General features: G+C 31.8%; 1 protein-coding gene across 2 annotated transcripts; it reads left to right on the top strand.

The window, feature by feature from the left end:
• Window positions 13,356-16,628, top strand: LOC109716184 (S-type anion channel SLAH1-like). Of its 2 annotated transcripts, XR_002217865.1 has the most exons (3): window positions 13,356-14,424; window positions 15,086-15,185; window positions 16,112-16,200. XR_002217865.1 is itself a non-coding variant. In XM_020241514.1 (2 exons), exons 1-2 carry the CDS (start codon window positions 13,465-13,467, stop codon window positions 16,382-16,384), a joined length of 1,233 nt encoding a protein of 410 aa, XP_020097103.1. In that variant the 5' UTR covers window positions 13,361-13,464; the 3' UTR covers window positions 16,385-16,628. The 2 variants fall into 2 exon arrangements, 1 of the variants encoding a protein (XP_020097103.1); XM_020241514.1 differs by lacking the exon at window positions 15,086-15,185 and having other exon boundaries at window positions 13,361-14,424; window positions 16,112-16,628.

Raw genomic sequence — 18,862 nt, 5'->3', positions numbered from 1 at the left:
GCATGTTTGTTTGGGTGAAAGTAGGGTGGAAGTGGAGAGTAGGGAAGTCGTTTTCGCCCTAAACGATCACTCCCGTTGTTTGGTTTGCCGTAAAAAAGTTACTGTCGAAACTCGAGTTAATCTCAAACAGCGTAATTGACTTCGCCCCATCGTGGGCCGAAGTCAATTAAGGTGAAGAGAGGTGGAAAAAAAAAATAAAATAATATAATAGATAAAGCTAGTTATATTTAATTATGTTACTAATTATTTTTTTATTCAGTTAATATATCTAAAATATGATAAAAATTGATTAGTTAAGTTTTAATATTGTCTTTATTTAGTTTGTATATTTAAAATATGATAAAATTTGATTAATTAAGTATTTATATTTTTTTACTTTATAATTTTATTATTGTATTNGCCCAAAAAACGAGGGGGCCAGGGAGGCCACAATAAAGATTGGCAGCCACTGGCTAACTACAAGTAAAGCATGACGGCAGACGGCCCACCGCCACGATCGAATCCAAAAAAAGACATTCTTCTGCAGTCAGTCAAGTTGATAGATAACGACGAAGCTAGCTGTCCATCGGCGTTTGCCTGGCAACAACACTAGTGACGTCAACAAATTAGTTTCTGCAGGCGATCTCTGCAAAATTCAAACCTGAACTCGGATGAAAAATCGAAACACGAAATCATATCTGACTCCGGATCAGACATAACAGTTTAGAGAAAATTTGTATCAGAAACTGCCAAATTGAACTCGGTTATTTAATATATTAAGCATTAAACTAAATTATTAATATATACCAATTATTAATCTATATATATTTATATATTATATATATAGAGTACTTTCTTCGTGTTTTTGAAAACACGGAGGTCTCTATATTTGTAATTAAGTTGTTTTCGATGATAGGATATTTGATTCGACAATTCATTTTGTTAGTCATAGTCTATACTATTAAATTATTTAGAAATTAAATTTTTCAACGTTATTACCAAGTGATCAAAGAATCTCAGAAATGCCTATTTTAATGATCGATATGACACGTTTGTAAGTTTAATAGTGTAAAACAATCCAAATTATATAAAACTTTAATAGAAAATTCTATTTAACATTAAGAACAAGATTAGTACTTTCGATTTGAAATTTGAGTCTTTTATCACTATTTTACGGTATTTTTATTTTTAGCCGTTAATTTGGCTATACTCGTTCATTAGACAAACGAAGTCAAAATATTATGAAACTTGATTTCTAAACAGTTCCAATCCCTATGGATTATGTCAAATGAAATCAATAGACGAGTCGGATGCCCCATAATCGAAAATAACTTACAAATATAAAAACTTGCGCACTTTCGATCATAATCGAAACTGCAATTGCCAAATTTTGACCTTTTATTTCTATAACTGAAACCATCTCCAATTAGCTTCGATTGAAACTGTCTCATTTTGGTTCGAATGTAGATAAAATGCAGGGTATCCATATCCATTGACATGCCTGAACCCACCGGAGATACATAAATATGCACATACCCAAAAGCTTGGTCCAACAAAAAAGAAAAGCCAAATCGAAAAGAGATAAGTTTATGGAGGCTGGCTTAATCTATAAACACCTCTTAATTTTAGACTTCAGTATTTTCAACTGGTTAGACCCTTTGAAGCGAAGTTACTAATTAAATAATCATAGCAGTAGCGTGTTTTATAAATAATTTTGATAAAAATTAAAAATAACATAAAAAAAGAATCTACTTTCTCTCGTCTTGTGTACGAAAATAAAACTTCAGCATTGAAGAACAAATTGAATTCATCACCCAATTTTTATTGCTTTTTTTAAAAACTTTTGTGACGCTTTCCCGGAGGTTATTCATACTTTTTTTAGCACGCTTAATACTCTTAACCTTTTGCATCTATCCACAGCTTATAATGTTATAGTCGGACTAAGAGGTTTAATCTTATTTAAAACTTTCAAATTCTAAGTGTCACAGTTTTCAAATATAAAAAAGTATTAATGTCTTTTAAAACATTACGAGATTACATACATGACGTGTCAATAATTACTTCTTAATTAATAACTCTGCGTGAGAAAAAGAGTCGTGAATCCTAATAGATGTGTTAGGGTTTCTATAAATGTGGCCCATGTTCAAATTTGAATTTATTATAGATAAAGGTCAATCCTAATAGATATAGAACTACTTGATATGATATATTTTATCCCCATCCTATCTATTTAAATTAAATAGAATCCTAATCAGACTTTGATAAAAAAGTCGATCCGGACTCTATATGAAGGGGTATTAATCATGTCACCTTCTCACACGCATGAAAAATTACTATTTGTTTCACACCATATGGGAGAGTGCTTAAGATAGGAGGAGAAACTAAATTATCCAAGTTCGATTCGTAACTTTCAAATCATAGCCGAACTTCTCGCTTCCGCAGTTTGATAAAAAATTTCTTCTCTATGGCGCTATGTGAGTTATTTTATTTTATTTATAATCTTGGTTTCGGTATATATTTAATTTATTATTATTTTATATACTGATAAAAAAATCTATTAATTGATATCAGAGCGTTGGTTGATAATATTAAACATTGTATGCATAATCTTTCTAATCAATTGCGCCGAACTGCTGGAATTATTTTTGACACTGGGTTCCAATCTCAAGCTATCTATTGAAACCTTATTATGCAATACGTCTTAATTACGTATGCATGTACAGCAGCCTTAATTGAGGCTGTGCTGTTCATTGTTCATTGTCTTCTTCCTAATGCATGCTTCATTAAAATAAAAATAAAAAGGGGAAGGGGGAAGGCTTTTTAGTCGGCGCCTTGGGCATGTTTGTTTGGGTGAAAGTGGGGTGGAAGTAGAGAGGAGGAAAGTCGTTTTCACCCTAAACGACCACTTCTATTGATTGGTTCGCGGTAAAAAAGTTACGGTCGAAACTCGAATTAACCTCAAACAACGTAATTGACTTCGCCCCATCGTGGGCCGAAGTCAATTACGGTGAAGAGAAGTGAAAAAAAATAATAAAATAATATAATAGATAAAGCTAGTTATATTTAATTATGTTACTAATTATTTTTTTATTCAGTTAATATATCTAAAAAATGATAAAAATTGATTAGTTAAGTTTTAATATTTTCTTTATTTAGTTTGTACATTTAAAATATGGTAAAATTTGATTAATTAAGAATTTATATTTTTTTACTTTATAATTTTATTATTGTATTACTATAATTTGTGTATAAAAAATAATTTAGTTATTTTAAATTAAATTTTAATTATATAAAAATATAATTATATTATTTTTATTTATTAAAATATTTATTATTTATATATAAATTATAGTTTTATATTATACACTTCCTACCAAACAAACAGCAGAACTGATACAACTTCACTTCCATAACTACGAAACAAAAAGCAGAAAAGAAATAGTTTTTACCGAACTCCAGTTCAACCCAAAGTCCACTTCAACCCATAGTCTACATGTTTGTTTGGGTGGAAGTAGGGTGGAAGTGAAGAGGAGGGATGTCATTTTTGCCCTAAACGACTACTTCCGTTATTTGGTTTGCCGTAAAAAAGTTACGGTTGAAACTCAAGTTAATCTCAAACGGCGTAATTGACTTCGTTCCATCGTGGGCCGAAGTTAATTATGGTGAAGAGAGGTGAAAAAAAAATAAAACAATATAATAGATAAAGCTAGTTATATTTAAATATATTTAATTATGTTACTAATTATTTTTTTATTCAGTTAATATATCTAAAATATGATAAAAATTGATTAGTTAAGTTTTAATATTTTTTTTATTTAGTTTGTATATTTAAAATATGATAAAAATTGATTAATTAAGTATTAATTTTTTTTACTTTATAATTCTATTATCGTATTACTATAATTTATGTATAAACAAATAATTTAGTTGTTTTAAATTAAATTTTAATTATATAAAAATATAATTATATTATTTTTATTTATTAAAATATTTATTATTTATGTATAAATTATAGTTTTATATTATACATATTCTACCAAACAAACAGCAAAATTGATGAAACTTCACTTTCATAACTATGAAACAAACAGTGAAAAAAAAATAGTTTTCACCGAACTCCAGTTTAACCTAAAGTTCACTTCAACCTAAAGTCTAGTTTCGATGAAACAAACATGCCTTAGTGACTTGTTGTCGTATGAACTATGAAGTGGACACCGACCCTTATACCATGGGATCTGAGACGTTCAAAGAGCAGGGCTCTTATTTATGACGGCATAGACAACGATTCGGATTGCGGAATGGACCGAGACTCGGATCTCGGCGGCATGGTTGTTGACCTGAATCTACACCGTGTGTGACTCTGATTCTGATTATCGCGATGGTCAATTCGGAAAGCATGGTCGTATGATGAGCGTGGATGAAAAGCACACGGGATCATATCTCAAGCCTTAATTTATTTGAGCATATATAGTTATTATGAATCTAAGGGTGCGTTTGGTTCGCATTATGAAAAATTACTAGGAATAAAAAATATCCGAAAATTTTATTCCTATTCATTCTATGACTAAAAATGTGGAATTTCTGTATTTGGTTCGCACGGTAATATTAATTAGCCATGTTATTTAATATTACAAAAATTATACAATTAATTAATTAATTAATTAATTTAATTTTAAATAATGTTACCAAAAGTTTTAATATTTTTTTAGAAAAAAGGGAGAGAGAGTATAAGTTAGAGAGAGAGANGGATTGCGGAATGGACCGAGACTCGGATCTCGGCGGCATGGTTGTTGACCTGAATCTACACCGTGTGTGACTCTGATTCTGATTATCGCGATGGTCGATTCGGAAAGCATGGTCGTACGATGAGCGTGGATGAGAAGCACACGGGATCAGATCTCAAGCCTTAATTTATTTGAGCATATATAGTTATTATGAATCTAAGGTTCATGTGAGATTAGCTTTAATTTTTGGAAAAGATGATGAACAGTAGTTTTATTTATTAGGCTTATAGATGCTAAATTTGGTTACTTAGGTTTCCAGCTTCGGTTGGTACCTTCTGGATGAGAAATGATTCGGTACTTTTTTTTAANGTGAATCTTATTCCCAAATGAATCCAATATTACTAACTAGATTACTTAGTGCGTTTAGCCAAACACCGTCATATTTTTTTATTCCCATTGGATTAGTAGGAATCTTTAAAAGATAGCGCGAACCAAACGTACCCTAAGGTTCATGTGAGATTAGCTTTAATTTTTGGAAAAGAAGATGAAGAGTAGTTTTATTTATTAGGCTTATAGATGCTAAATTTGGTTACTTCGGTTTCCAGCTTCAGTTGGTACCTTCTGGATGAGAAATGATTCGGTACTTTTTTTTAAGAAAAATAAAAAGGATCTTAATCCTTGATTAATAAAGGGTAAAAATGTAATTTTAATATTTAACAGGTAAAAAGAAACAATGAGAAAATAAAAATTTTGAAAATATAATAGAGATAAAATGACTAAATTGTCTATGTATTAAAAGACAAAAATATCTTTTTTTTTTGAGGTACCTGGTAACCGGTACCTCTCCTAAAGTGACCTACTATTATAGGTCACAATTTTAAAAAAATTAAATTTGAGCCGTTGAATGCACGTGAATGAATGGTAACAAAAAAATATATATAGAAGCATTACTCTGGATGAGATGAGAACTGATTCGGTACTTTTTTTTAATAAAAATAAAAAAGATCTTAACCGCTGATTAATAGAGGGTAAAAATATAATTTTAATATTTAACAAGTAAAAGAATTATTTTATTCAAGGTTAGTTTGGTAATTAAACAATACAACGTATAAAGAAACTTTTAATTAAGGTTCTAAATTTACGCATTAATTTGCACTAATTTAGGCAATTAATTGATTAACTAAATTTATGCATTAATTAGGCATTAATTTAAGCATCTACTTTGAATGTTTTAGTGTTTCTAAAATTATGCATTAATTTAAATTATAGGAATTTTAGAAATAGTTCTATTTCTAAATACGGTGAATTTAAATTTTAAATATTTCAAATTAAAAGTGAAATTTAAATTAGAGGAATTTTGTATTACTATTTAAAAAAAATGTAATGTTGGTAAATGTTTTAATTCAACATATTTAATATGTTTAAGAAACTTTTAAATACCTATAGTTTAGACATTAATTTTGTATCACTTATTTAAAAAATTTTGAATGTAGGTTAAAAAATTTATAATTTAAATGTATTTAATATGTTAAAAGAATTTAGAATTGTTTTACTTTAGACATTAATTTTGTATGACTATTTAAAAACATTTGTAATGTTGGTAAATATTTAAATTTAACATATTTAATACGTTTAACAAAATTATGAATTCATCTTAGTCATTAATTTTGTATACTAATTTTAAAAAATTAAATGTGGGCAAATATTTAAATTCAACATATTTAATATGTTTAAAAAAATTAAGAAATTTTCTAATTTAGTTAATAAAAAAGGAAACAAAGAGAAAATAAAAATTTTGAAAATATAGTAGAGATAAAATGACTAAATTGTCTATGTATTAAAAGACAAAAATATCCTTTTTTTGAGGTACCAGGTAACCGATACCTCTCCTAAAATGACCTGCTATTGCAGGTCACAATTTAAAAGAAATTAAATCTGAGCCGTTGAATACACGTGAATGAACGGTAACGAAAAAAAAAAAGTATAGAAGCATTACTCCCTTCTGGATTTTCCTTGCATAAAAACTTGATTAAGGGACTAATTTGAAAATTACAGATCTTACTTATTCTTTGTAATAATTTTGCAAATTAGTCCTTTATTATTCTTCATTAATTAATTTTGACCCGTGACCTTTATGAAGTGCTGTGAGTGTAAAGTTTTGTTCACATGAACTTGTATTTTGCATACAGTGTTGACTTATTATAAATTTAATTTTTTTAAATATCTTGTGTTTGTGGTTAAATTAGAATATATAAAGTTAAATTTTAATTGTGATATTATGTTTGTATTTATTGCATCAATATTCTTATTTTGATAAGATATAACATGCAAAATTAAATAATCATATTTGTTTTAGATTATTTAAGAATTAGCGCTAAGTTAAATTAATTTATTTTTTCGATTAGTTAGGTGCAAGCCAAAGCAGCCATAATTAAAAGAAATAATGATTTAATTTACTTTAATGTAGTGCTTCTGGATAATTTTCATATTAATCATGCAGCACTAAGTTAAATTAAATTATTATTTCGATTGGTTAGATATAAGTCAAAGCGGCCCCGACCGGAAGAAAAGATAAATTAATTATTTTAAATAAGTGCATGCAGAAATTGCACCATAATATTATATTTAGTCTAAAATTGCACCCTAATATTATATTTAATCTGTTCCCAAAGGATGCGTAGACATAAAGGTACATGGGTGGTACAGGATGGTAATTTTCTTATAACTCTTTTGGAGAAATTTGCCTGGCCAAAGTTGACAATTTTTTCATTTAGAAAATTTGAAATTACCACGACCTGCAAAAAGTTTAAATAAGTTTCTGATAAAGAGATTGCATATTTATACTCATAACTCTACTCTCAAAGGAGCGGTTGTGATGTCATATAAAATATATGCATAAAGAATGAAAAAATACTTATGCTTATAACTTTGCTTCCAAAGGAGGTGTTGTGGTGTCATATAAAGTGTATTTTTTTAATTTTGGTGTGATAATTTTTGATGTGGTATTTTATTGATAAACATGCATTTTATTTTTCAGCTATGAGTTCATCCTATGTTCCTATTGGTGATTCTGTTCCTATGCTTAATGGTTCTAATTTTTCGGAGTGCAAAGAACAGATTATGCTTACATTAGGGTATAGAATCTTGATTTGCCTTTAAGAGATGATAAAACCTGCTCATCTTATAGATAAAAGTATGCCAATCGAAACAGTATTTTTAGAAAAGTGGAAGCACTCTAATCGGCTTAGTTTAATGTTGATGAAAGCGCGTGTTGGTAAAAACATTCGGAATTCAAATCCAGAATGTAAGATAGCCCGCGATTTTTTTAATGCTGTGGACCAACAGTTTGTAAGCTCCAGTAAAACTTTGACGAGCACCCCAATAAATAAACCTTCTTCCATGAAGTACTCCTAAAATGGCTCAATTTGCGAGCATATTATGGAAATGCGAGATATTGCCGTGCAACTCACTGCACTTGAAGTAACCATCTCTGATTCATCCTTAATTCACTTTATTTTGAACTCTTTGCTATTTAAATACGGACCATTTCAGATCTCTTATAACACACATAAAGATAAATGGTTAATTAATGAATTGTTGACTATGTGTGTGCAAGAGAAAGGCAAATTAATAGAAGGGAAACAAGATGCAGTTGACTTTATTTCTAAAAAGAGACAAATAAACTGAGCTAAGAATGGTAAGGGCAAGAATGACTCAAAAAGAAAGAATAAAAAAGTTCCATCTGGTTCATAAGACCAATCAAGTAATTAGACTCCCAAGTGTTTCTTTTGTAAGAGAAAGGGTTATACGAAGAAGGACTGCCAAAAGTATCAAAAATAGTTCAAGAAGAAGGGTAAGTTTCTAGTTTTGATGCATGAATTGCATTTAGTTACTGTTCCGTCTAATACTTAGTGGATTGAGGGATTTCGAAAATACAGAAAATCCAGTAAAGATGAACCCACTATCTATACAGCTGAAGGAAATTCATCTAAAGTAAAATTTGTAGGAACATTTAGATTAGTTCTTTCTACTAGTTATATTTGGATTTAGTCGATACATTTTATGTTCCAAATTCTCTAAGAATTTAATTTCTATTTCGAAACCTGTTGGATTGGGATATAGCTTCAATTTTGATAATAATGTTTTTTTCTTTATCCAACAAATCTCAGATAGTTGGCTCTAGTGTTTTGAAAAATAATCTATATAAAGTATTTTTAGATCATTCATATGGTGAAATCCTTCTTACCATGCACGGAAATATTGGATCAAACTATGGCATTGATAATGAAAGGTCATCCATGTCATGGCATAAGAGTTTGAGACACATATCGAAACAGAGAATCCAAAGGTTAATTAGATAAGGTATTTTAGATTATCTCGACTTCTCTGACTTTGGAACGTATGTGGATTACATAAAGAAGAAACATACCAAAATCTCCTCTAAAGGTGCTAAAAGACGTGATGGAGCATTAGAGTTGATTCATATCGATATATGCAGACATCTTCCTATCTTAATTACTGGTTATAAATATTTTATCCTATTTACTGATGCCTACTCTCGATATGACTATCTCTACTTAGTTAAAGAAAAGATATGAAGCATTAGATACCTTTAAGGTATATAAGGCTGAAATATAAAATCAACTCGAGAAAAGAATAAAAGTGGCCAGATCAGATAGGGGTGGTGAATATTTTGGTACAAACAGATAAAGGCTTCCCTCGGCCTTTTGCTAAGATTTTGGAGCATTACGGAATTATTCCACAGTACACTATGTCATGGACACCTGATCAGAATGGTGTTGTTGAAAGAAAGAATTGCACATTAATTGACATGTGCAAGAGCATGATCAGTAATTTTACCCTTCCGATATCATTGTGGAGTTTCATTTTAAGTGATTAGTAATGATCGCGTAACTTCTCCATTCTAATTCATTTTCTGCTGAAACTTGACGAGTACTTATGTAATTAAATTACACACAAAAATATCGTCAACAAAGAGTAGAGTTTATCTACATTGCAAAATCTCAGTCCTTACAGAATTATCATTTTAGGATTTCTTTTGGAGTTTTTCACAAATGTTACATTTAAGGGTTCTAACTTGGATAGAGTCATAGAACTCCTTTTTAGAGTTTTCTTGAATCTAAGGTGATTAAGGATCATCCCTTAAAAGAGATCTAGAAGAAAGTGAGTAGTATCACAGAAATGGGTTTAATCTACCAATTGTCCAGAGTATTCTTTGATTGCAAAAATATATTATGAGTAATTTATAGGCTAAATTACATAAACATTCCTTGTCAATACCCGCTTTTTCACTTTCCTCCCTGTTATTCAAAAACGTACGTTTTGCCCCCTTAAAAAATAAAAAATATTCACTTCGGCCCCCGTCATTAGTGTTCCGTTAGCGTTCTGTTTATATTTTATTTTTATACCCAAAATACCCCTGAAACTCTCATCTATGCCCACACACATGCCCTTGGCCGCCGCTTCGCCCTCCGCCGCCACCTCGCCCTCGCCCATTCCTCTGTCCATGCCTAGATATGCGCCCTCACTCTCCGCCATCGGGATGAGTAAGATTGGGAAGGAGGAAATGAAGAAGATGAGGGCAATTTTGTTATTTTATCACACCGTACCCTCCTGTAAATATTTTTTATTTTTTAAGGAGGCAAAGTGTAGGTTTTTGAATGACAGGGGGGGAAATAAAAAAAACAGGTATTAACAGAAAGGTTTTATGTAATTTAGCCTAATATATACGCTAAAGTAGTTTTATTTTCATGTTGAGAGATCAAATAGGTCATGATAGCTTTTGAGCGGTTGACCTAGGAGAAAATTAGGGTTTTAACCCTTAGAATATTGAAAGAAAAAAAAAATGTGGTATGCATGTATGCGTATCCATGCGAACCTTGAATTATAGGCTTAGTACGTATACGTGGCATTTAACCTAGGATGGAACCTAAAATATAAAACAAGTGGTATAGAATTTATGTTAAAATATAAGGTGTGATTATAGCGGCATTGAATTTTAGGCTAAACTTAAGCCAGAGAACAAGTGAATGGTAATTGAATAATATGAAAAATCCCAAAAATAATAAATTTAGGGAGAAATAGTAAAACATATATGTATGATTTTTGAGAAGCGTCCAAGATTGGTGATGCCTGTCTCCCTCAACACACAAGTGCCTACTGATTGAAAAAATGTCAATTTCCTCCACTCTCTATGAGGTGTATGCCTACCGATTGGAGAGATACCAATATCTCTCGAATTTAAAATTTAAAAATTTAAATTTAAAAATTAATATCAAATTTTAAAATTTAAAATTTAAAATTTAAAATTTTAGATTTTAAAATTTTAGATTTTAAAATTTTAAAATTTTAAAATTTTAAATTTCAATCTAAATTTGAATGTTGAAATTTCAAATATAAAATTCAAAATTTAAATTTAAAATTTAAATTTANCTAGGAGAAAATTAGGGTTTTAACCCTTAGAATATTGAAAGAAAAAAAAAAAAAGTGGTATGCATGTATGCGTATCCATGCGAACCTTGAATTATAGGCTTAGTACGTATACGTGGCATTTAACCTAGGATGGAACCTAAAATATAAAACAAGTGGTATAGAATCTATGTTAAAATATAAGGTGTGATTATAGCGGCATTGAATTTTAGGCTAAAGTTAAGCCAGAGAACAAGCGAATGGTAAGTAAATAATATGAAAAATCCCAAAAATAATAAATTTAGGGAGAAATAGTAAAACATATATGTATGATTTTTCAGAAGCGTCCAAGATTGGTGATGCCTATCTCCCTCAACACACTAGTAACTACTGATTGAAAAAATGCCAATTTCCTCCACTCTCTATGAGGTGTATGCCTACCGATTGGAGAGATACCAATATCTCTTGAATTTAAAATTTAAAAATTTAAATTTAAAAATTAATATTAAATTTTAAAATTTAAAATTTAAAATTTAAAATTTTAGATTTTAAAATTTTTAAATTTTAAAATTTTAAATTTCAATCTAAATTTGAATGTTGAAATTTCAAATATAAAATTCAAAATTTAAATTTAAAATTAATATTTAAATTTTAAATATTAAATTTGAAATTTAAAATTTAAAATTTAAATTTAAATTTAGAATTTAAATTTAAAATTTTAAATTTTACATTTTAAATTTAAATTTAAAATTTTAAATTTCAAATATAAAATTAAAATTAAAATTTAAAATTTCAAATATCAAATTAAAATTAAATTTAAAATTTAGAATTTAAATTTTAAATTAAAATTTAAAATTTAGGGTTTAAATTTTAAATTAAAATTTAAAATTTAGGATTTAAAATTTAAATTTTAAAATAAAATTTAGAATTTAGAATTTAAAATATGAAATTAAAATTAAAATTTAAAATTTAAAATTTAAAATTATTATTTGAAATCTAAAATTTAAATTTTAAACTTTTAAATTTCAAAATAAGAAATTCAAATTTTAAACTTAAATAAATATATTTTAAAATTTTAATTTAAAANTTTATAATTTAAAATGTTAAAAAATATATTTCAAATTTTTGATTTTATATCGCAGAAGTTAAATTTTGACTTAAATTTGAATTTTTAAATTGAAAATTGTGAAATTTAAAATTTAAGACTTAAAATCTAAAATTCACAATGTAAATTTAAAATTTTGAATTGTAAAATTTATAACTAGAAACTTTAATTTTGAAATTTGAAGCTTAAAATTTGAAATTTTATGTTTTAAATTTGAAATCTAAATTTTAATATTTGAATATCAAAATTTAATATTTAAAATCTAAATTCACATTTATAATTTAAATTTAAAATTAAAATTTGAGTCTAAAATTAGAATTAGATTTTAAAAAGAAGGTTTTAACTGCCTCCAATTTTGGCCTCTAAAATCAAAAAAAAAAAAATTTCTAAGAATTAGAATTAAATTTAAAAAAATAAATTATCAAACGCTCCTTAAAAAGTTACTTATAGAACTAAAATCTCTCTTCAGAATATAAACGAACACTCCTTAAGTACGTAAAAAAAAATAATAATAATAAATAAATAAATAAATAGCAGCAATGCGGAGGCCTTTTGCAAGTCAATTCAATCACTCATGGAGACAACTGTGAAAGTTGTCATACATTTTTACCGAGCGAGGGCTAAAAGTGCAAAACGGAATTTATCCTTTGTCCTCCGTAGTTTCTATACATATACAAATTAGTAGTACAAACTTAATTTTAACTTTCATAGCGAAGCGCCGAGGATGCGGACGGGAAATTGAAGTCTAAATAGGCTCCTGAATATTAGCCTTCGAGGCACCACGGAAATGAAGACCGGGCCCCACCCGCCGCAGCTTAAAACGGGCAGCAAGCAAGGAGCAACATCCCGCGTTCCCGGTCCTTAGCCGTAGCCCGCAGGCAGCCATTGCCAACGAAAATCCGACGTCACGCGTCACGTGGCAGCCGCCTCCCAACATCTCTCCTCTCCTCTTTCCCTCCCTCACACTTGAATCCAGGAGGAATTCTACACTGTCACACTTGCACCACGTCATCAATAACAAGCCAATCACATTTTTTCTTTTCAAATAAAAGTACAATAAAAATACTTTTTTACAATCATGATGGGACATATATTCTTAAAAGGATTAATTTGATTGGTTTGTTACGCCACGTCACTAATATACCCGTTGCATTCTAGAATTTTTCTGAATCCAGACAGGCATCTACTAATTCTCCATCTTCCCCCTCAACACACACCTCCTTATAAATGCCATCCCTCCGCCCCTTCTTCCCACTCCACCAAATTAAATTACATAGTCAGCAAAAATACATGGAGGACAACAATAAACCCCACCAAATCCATCTCCAGATCCTTTCTGCCGCGGCCGCCGACGCAGCGCATGCCGACGCAGCGCACGCCGGATCAATTCCGGACAAGACGGCAGCGAAGAAGGCCGTCTCACGTCTCGACGTGCTGACGCGCTTCCACGCCGGGTACTTCCGCATCAGCCTCGCGCTGTGCGGGCAGGCCCTGCTGTGGAAGACGCTTAGCGAGCCGACCACCGACGCCCGCGCCCTCCGCCCCGTCGTCCGGGCGGTGCCGTCCTTCGCCTTCGCGCTCCTCTGGTCTCTCTCCTTCCTCACCCTCGCCACCCTCTGCGTCCTCTACGCCTTCCGCTGCGCGCTCCGCTTCCGCTGCGTGCGCGCCGAGCTTGCCCACCACGTCGGCATGAACTACCTCTTCGCCCCCTGGATCTCCTGGCTGCTCCTCCTGCAGTCTGCGCCCCGCTCTTTCCCCCGCCCCAGCGACGGCTGCTACCATTTCCTCTGGCTGGCCTTCTCGCTCCCGATCATCGCGCTCGACGTGAAAATCTACGGGCAGTGGTTCACGCAGGGGAAGAAATTTTTGTCGATGGTGGCGAACCCGGCGAGCCAGATCACGGTGATCGCGAACCTGGTGGGCGCGCGCGCGGCGGCGCAGATGGGATGGAGGGAGACCGCCGTGTGCATGTTCGCGGTCGGCATGGCGCACTACCTCGTGCTCTTTGTCACGCTCTACCAGCGTTTTCTCGGCAGCAACTCCCTGCCTGCAATGCTGCGGCCCGTCTTCTTCCTCTTCTTCGCGGCACCGAGCATGGCCAGCCTCGCCTGGGACGCCATATCCTCCACCTTCGACACCTCCTGCAAGATGTTCTTCTTCCTTTCTCTCTTCCTATTTGCCTCCGTGGTATGACAATATTCCTTGCTCTACCTTTAGCTGCTTTACTCTCCCTCTTTTTCTTTTTTGTATTATTCCGGGTCAACAAATTATTAGTGAGTTTAACATCCTAGGTACGTTGAGTAGAAAAACAGGATTTTTCTTCGTCCCTTACTGTCACTGCTACTTCCAAAACCTATTCAAATCTAGTTTAAAAATGTTTTGTTCACTGACCATCCTTTGTGCCGTTGGTTAAAGGGCTTGATGGTTGGGATATCAAAAATACAAAATTTAAAGTTTAATTATTTCATATTTTTATCTTGATTTATTTTTAAAAATAAACAAAACAGATAGACCCGTCTCTCTCTTTGGAAAAAAAAAAAATTGTTTAGATATGTCCGTTTTGATATTTTAGAAACTTTCAAATTAGCGATATCAATTATAATACAGAAAGCATACCACATATGCCTCTTCAATTTGTTGGTAGTTTTCACTATCATTCTAAAGTATCTAAAGAAGAATCTCTGGAACTTTCTTGTCATCTAGATCTCGCTGAAGTATTAAAGTGGATGGATTTTTCTAAAAAATACATCAAGCATACTGGGCTTTCAAGGGATTTTTGATTCACCTATTTTGACTATAGAATTGAAATGAGATTCATTAATTTTGATAGTTATTGTTTGTTTTACAGGAATTGAATTTCGATTTTCATTCCATTCTGGAATGAAAGTAACCCAGTCAATTTGTGATCCAATCAGACTTTGAATTCCGGATTGGCTGCCTATTTCAAAGTAAATCGCTCAAAACTTTCTCTCACAAACACCTCCCCCTCCTCTTCCTTCATCGCTCTCTCCTCTCTCAACCAAAACCCTCTCTCAAAATTCCAGATTTTTGTTCCAATTTCCAATCTAGTAACGACCAAGCATTTTTTTGATGATTCATCATTCTAATTTTCATTTCAATGCAATTCAATTTTATTCTTCATTAATTACTACTCCAATTATAAATAAAAAATGCCCTAGCTAAGAGTCTGCTCAAACTCTTTAAAATATCAAGTTTGCTTTAGTTGAGTGTTCAATAAGGAAGTTAGTTTTTTCGTTTAGCTGTAGGAATAAGAGTATAGGATGCGAAATTCCTGGAATAATCCAATTCTTTTCTAACTTTCCTGACAGTTTTTTAGCGCTTTTCCTTCAGCGGCAAAATCGACAGATATTCCTCAATTAGAACTACCTTCGGCTTATGTAAGAAAACGCTTACTTGGATACAACACTACAAATATGTTGCATGGCCACTCACGCCACCACGTCATAGTGCGTGCATATTCATCATCAACTAGGAAACCAATGTCCTTCCACCCTTTCCTTTTCTTTAGCTACCTTTTCAGCTGTTACGTATATTAGCGAATCTGCTTCTGCCTTCTGCTCTAGCTATATTTTATAGCACGGGCCAGGTTAATTTAGTCTTCAACAAACTCTAAATTTTCTAGTCCCTATAGTTAAAATAGAAGTATAATTTGAAGTTTCAAAATTTAAATTTTGACTTGAAAATTTTAGTTGTTTCACAGAAAAAGTTGTTGGAAATCAAGATTTAGTTGCGCTATTTCTTCCATATAATTAGCACTGTTCAGTCAATACTACACCGGATGCTCTTCTTATATACTTGATCCGGTTGTAAATTCGTGTAACATATGATCATAACATGGATGCACGTACTGCAGGTGTCGAGGCCGGCCCTATTCAAGAGATCCATGAGACGGTTCAGCGTGGCGTGGTGGGCATACTCTTTCCCTCTCACTGCCCTCGCCCTCGCTGCCACCGAGTATGCCCAGGAGGTCAAAGGGGAAGTCGCAAATGCACTCATGCTCGTGCTCTCCATTTTATCGGTCGTTGTCACCCTAGCTCTGATGGTCTTCACTGCGATCCGCACCAACGACCTACTGCCGCAAGACGACCCCTTCGCGTGCTTTCCGACGGTACGTCGGCAACCGTGATCGCCATTAATTTGAAGAACTGATCAGCAGGGATTGAGAGTAGCTAATCAGTCAAGCTGCCGATCGAGTTACAATTTAATAGTGTGAATAACTATCGTAGCACTTTACCAATTAAGATTGCGACGTTAATTAATTCGAGTGTATAAGAGGGGTACGTCACTAAAGTGATGATGTTTGATCTTGTACCTTTGAATTGTAAATTCTGGGACATCTAATATGACCATTCTTTCGTTTTCACTACAAATAGAGAACTATTTCTTTTTCTGGTGGCTAAACGGCGCTGATGTTGGCTCGCTCATTATATTTGTTGTTGTGTCGAGAGCTACAGAGGCTAGTTGAATAAATTAATTGGTTAAATTGTGTGCGCTTGTTCACGCCACATGCAATATCGAATATAATCTAGAAAAATTAATATGTTATATATGTAAGATACTCTACAAAACAGATAGTTCTTTTCCATATATAACAACTATATAGAAAATTAGAATATGGCTAAAATGTACAACTTTCATGCTCTTAATTTCGATCTACATACAAAAATCCAAAGTGAGGTAAGAAATTCATGAACAAGGTTGATCAATTTTCATATATTTTCATGCAAATTACAATACGAATCATGAATTGAGTAATCCAATTCAGCAGAGGGTTGAACATTTCGATTAAGAAAAATATTTTCATAAATGGTCATTTATATAGGTAAGAGTTTAATTTGCAATATATATCTATACTATATATAAAAGCGTATAGGAATTCCGACAATGACAGACGGAATCCAAAAAGAAATAAAATAATATTCCCTACGAATGATTATAATTAATTTGTTAAAAATATCTCAAATAAAAATAAATGGTTATGATCAATCTATTAAATATAAAATAATATATTCCCTATGAATGGTTATGATTAATTTGTTAAAAATATCTCAAATAAAAAAGTACCGTTATAATCAATCTATTAAATCTCTACTATATATAAAAATCTATTCCCTATAAATAGTTANATATATATATATATATATATATATATATAGTTGAACATGAATATAATTAATAGTATTTTGACTCTTTTACTATCGATTTTTTAACCGTTAGATCTACACTTTAATCAATTCTACCTTTTACATCGTATTATTCAACTAACCACCCACTCAACCCTAAAGTAATCACCACTAAACCCTAGGGGATCACTATCATTCTAATCCTATAATTTTTCATCAAAGAGTTAAAAAAACTTTATAGTAAAAAATCTCAAATACTATTAATAATATTTCAGCCCAATTCTCTCTCTCTCTCTCTCTCTCTCTCTCTCTCTCTCTCTCTCTCTCTCTATATATATATATATATATATAGATAGAGAGAGAGAGAGAGAGAGAGAGAGAGTGAGGCTACTATGCTTCTGGAAGTACGAAGCTTTCCGTGCTTCCAGGTCGTTTTCCATGTTGCGACTTTTGAATCGTCGATCTGCTCCGTTAAACTTGATCTAGAGTATTTGAAATACCTAGAAAATAAATTATGTGATTTTTTGATATTATTTGCCTAGTGAACGAAGGGGCTCAAAATCAACGGCTGAAAATAAAAATCTTACAAAACGTGATAATATGACATTAAAATTTTAGATCAAAGATATTGATCTTGTTTTATATAGTATAAAGAATTTTCTATCAAAATTTCACGTGATTTGAATATTTCTACACTATTAAACTTGCAAATGGCTCACTACGACCATTAAAATTATTGATTTTGAGCCCCTTCGGTCACTAGGCAAATGATATCGAAAAATTATAAAATTTATTTTCTAGATACTTCAAATACACTAGATTAAGTTTAACGGAGCCGATCGACGATTTGAAAGTTGCAACATGGAAAACGACCTAAAAGCACGGAAGACTCCGTGCTTCCAGAAGCATAGTAGCCTCACACCTAGGCTACTATGCTTCGAGAAGCACGGAATATAGTGTGAGGCTACTATGCTTCTGGAAGCACAGAGCCTTTCCAGGTCGTTTTCCATGTTGCGACTTTCGAATTGTCGATCGGCACTGTTAAACCTGATTTAGAGTATTTGAAGTACATAGAAAATAAATTATGCAATTTTTTGATATTATTTGCCTAGTGATCGAAGGGGCTCAAAATCAATAATTTTAATGGCCGTAGTGAGCCGTTTGCAAGTTTAACGGTGTAGAAATACATACGAAGACCTTCGTGCCTCGCGAGGTACGAAGGTTCAGCAAAAGCTACAACCCTGAAAGCTTAGCTGCTAGTCGAGGCAATCTAAACTATATCTCATAAAATTCATAAATCTTTTATTTAAAACGCTAAAAAAATATAGTAAACGCATCACTAGTTTCACTGAGTTTTAGTTACTGGCTTTTATTTTTAGAATGTTTTATACTACTATACTGTAATTTTAAAATCTATTTTTTATAACTAGTACAAAATATTTCATATTTCTTAAAAGATAGTTTTAAAGTGCACTAGATCA

The sequence above is a fragment of the Ananas comosus genome, linkage group 10, assembly GCF_001540865.1.
Source record: "Ananas comosus cultivar F153 linkage group 10, ASM154086v1, whole genome shotgun sequence".
Lineage (NCBI taxonomy): Eukaryota > Viridiplantae > Streptophyta > Magnoliopsida > Poales > Bromeliaceae > Ananas > Ananas comosus.
The sequence above is the reverse complement of the archived record's forward strand: the minus strand, read 5'-3'. Positions and strand labels throughout refer to the sequence as shown.

Excerpts from the sequence above, each read along its gene's own strand:
- LOC109716184 (XM_020241514.1), top strand. The coding sequence starts at position 13,465 with ATGCCATCCCTCCGCCCCTTCTTCCCACTCCACCAAATTAAATTACAT. Across the intron at positions 14,425-16,111 it reads TCTTCCTATTTGCCTCCGTG|GTGTCGAGGCCGGCCCTATT; the intron begins GTATGACAATAT and ends CACGTACTGCAG.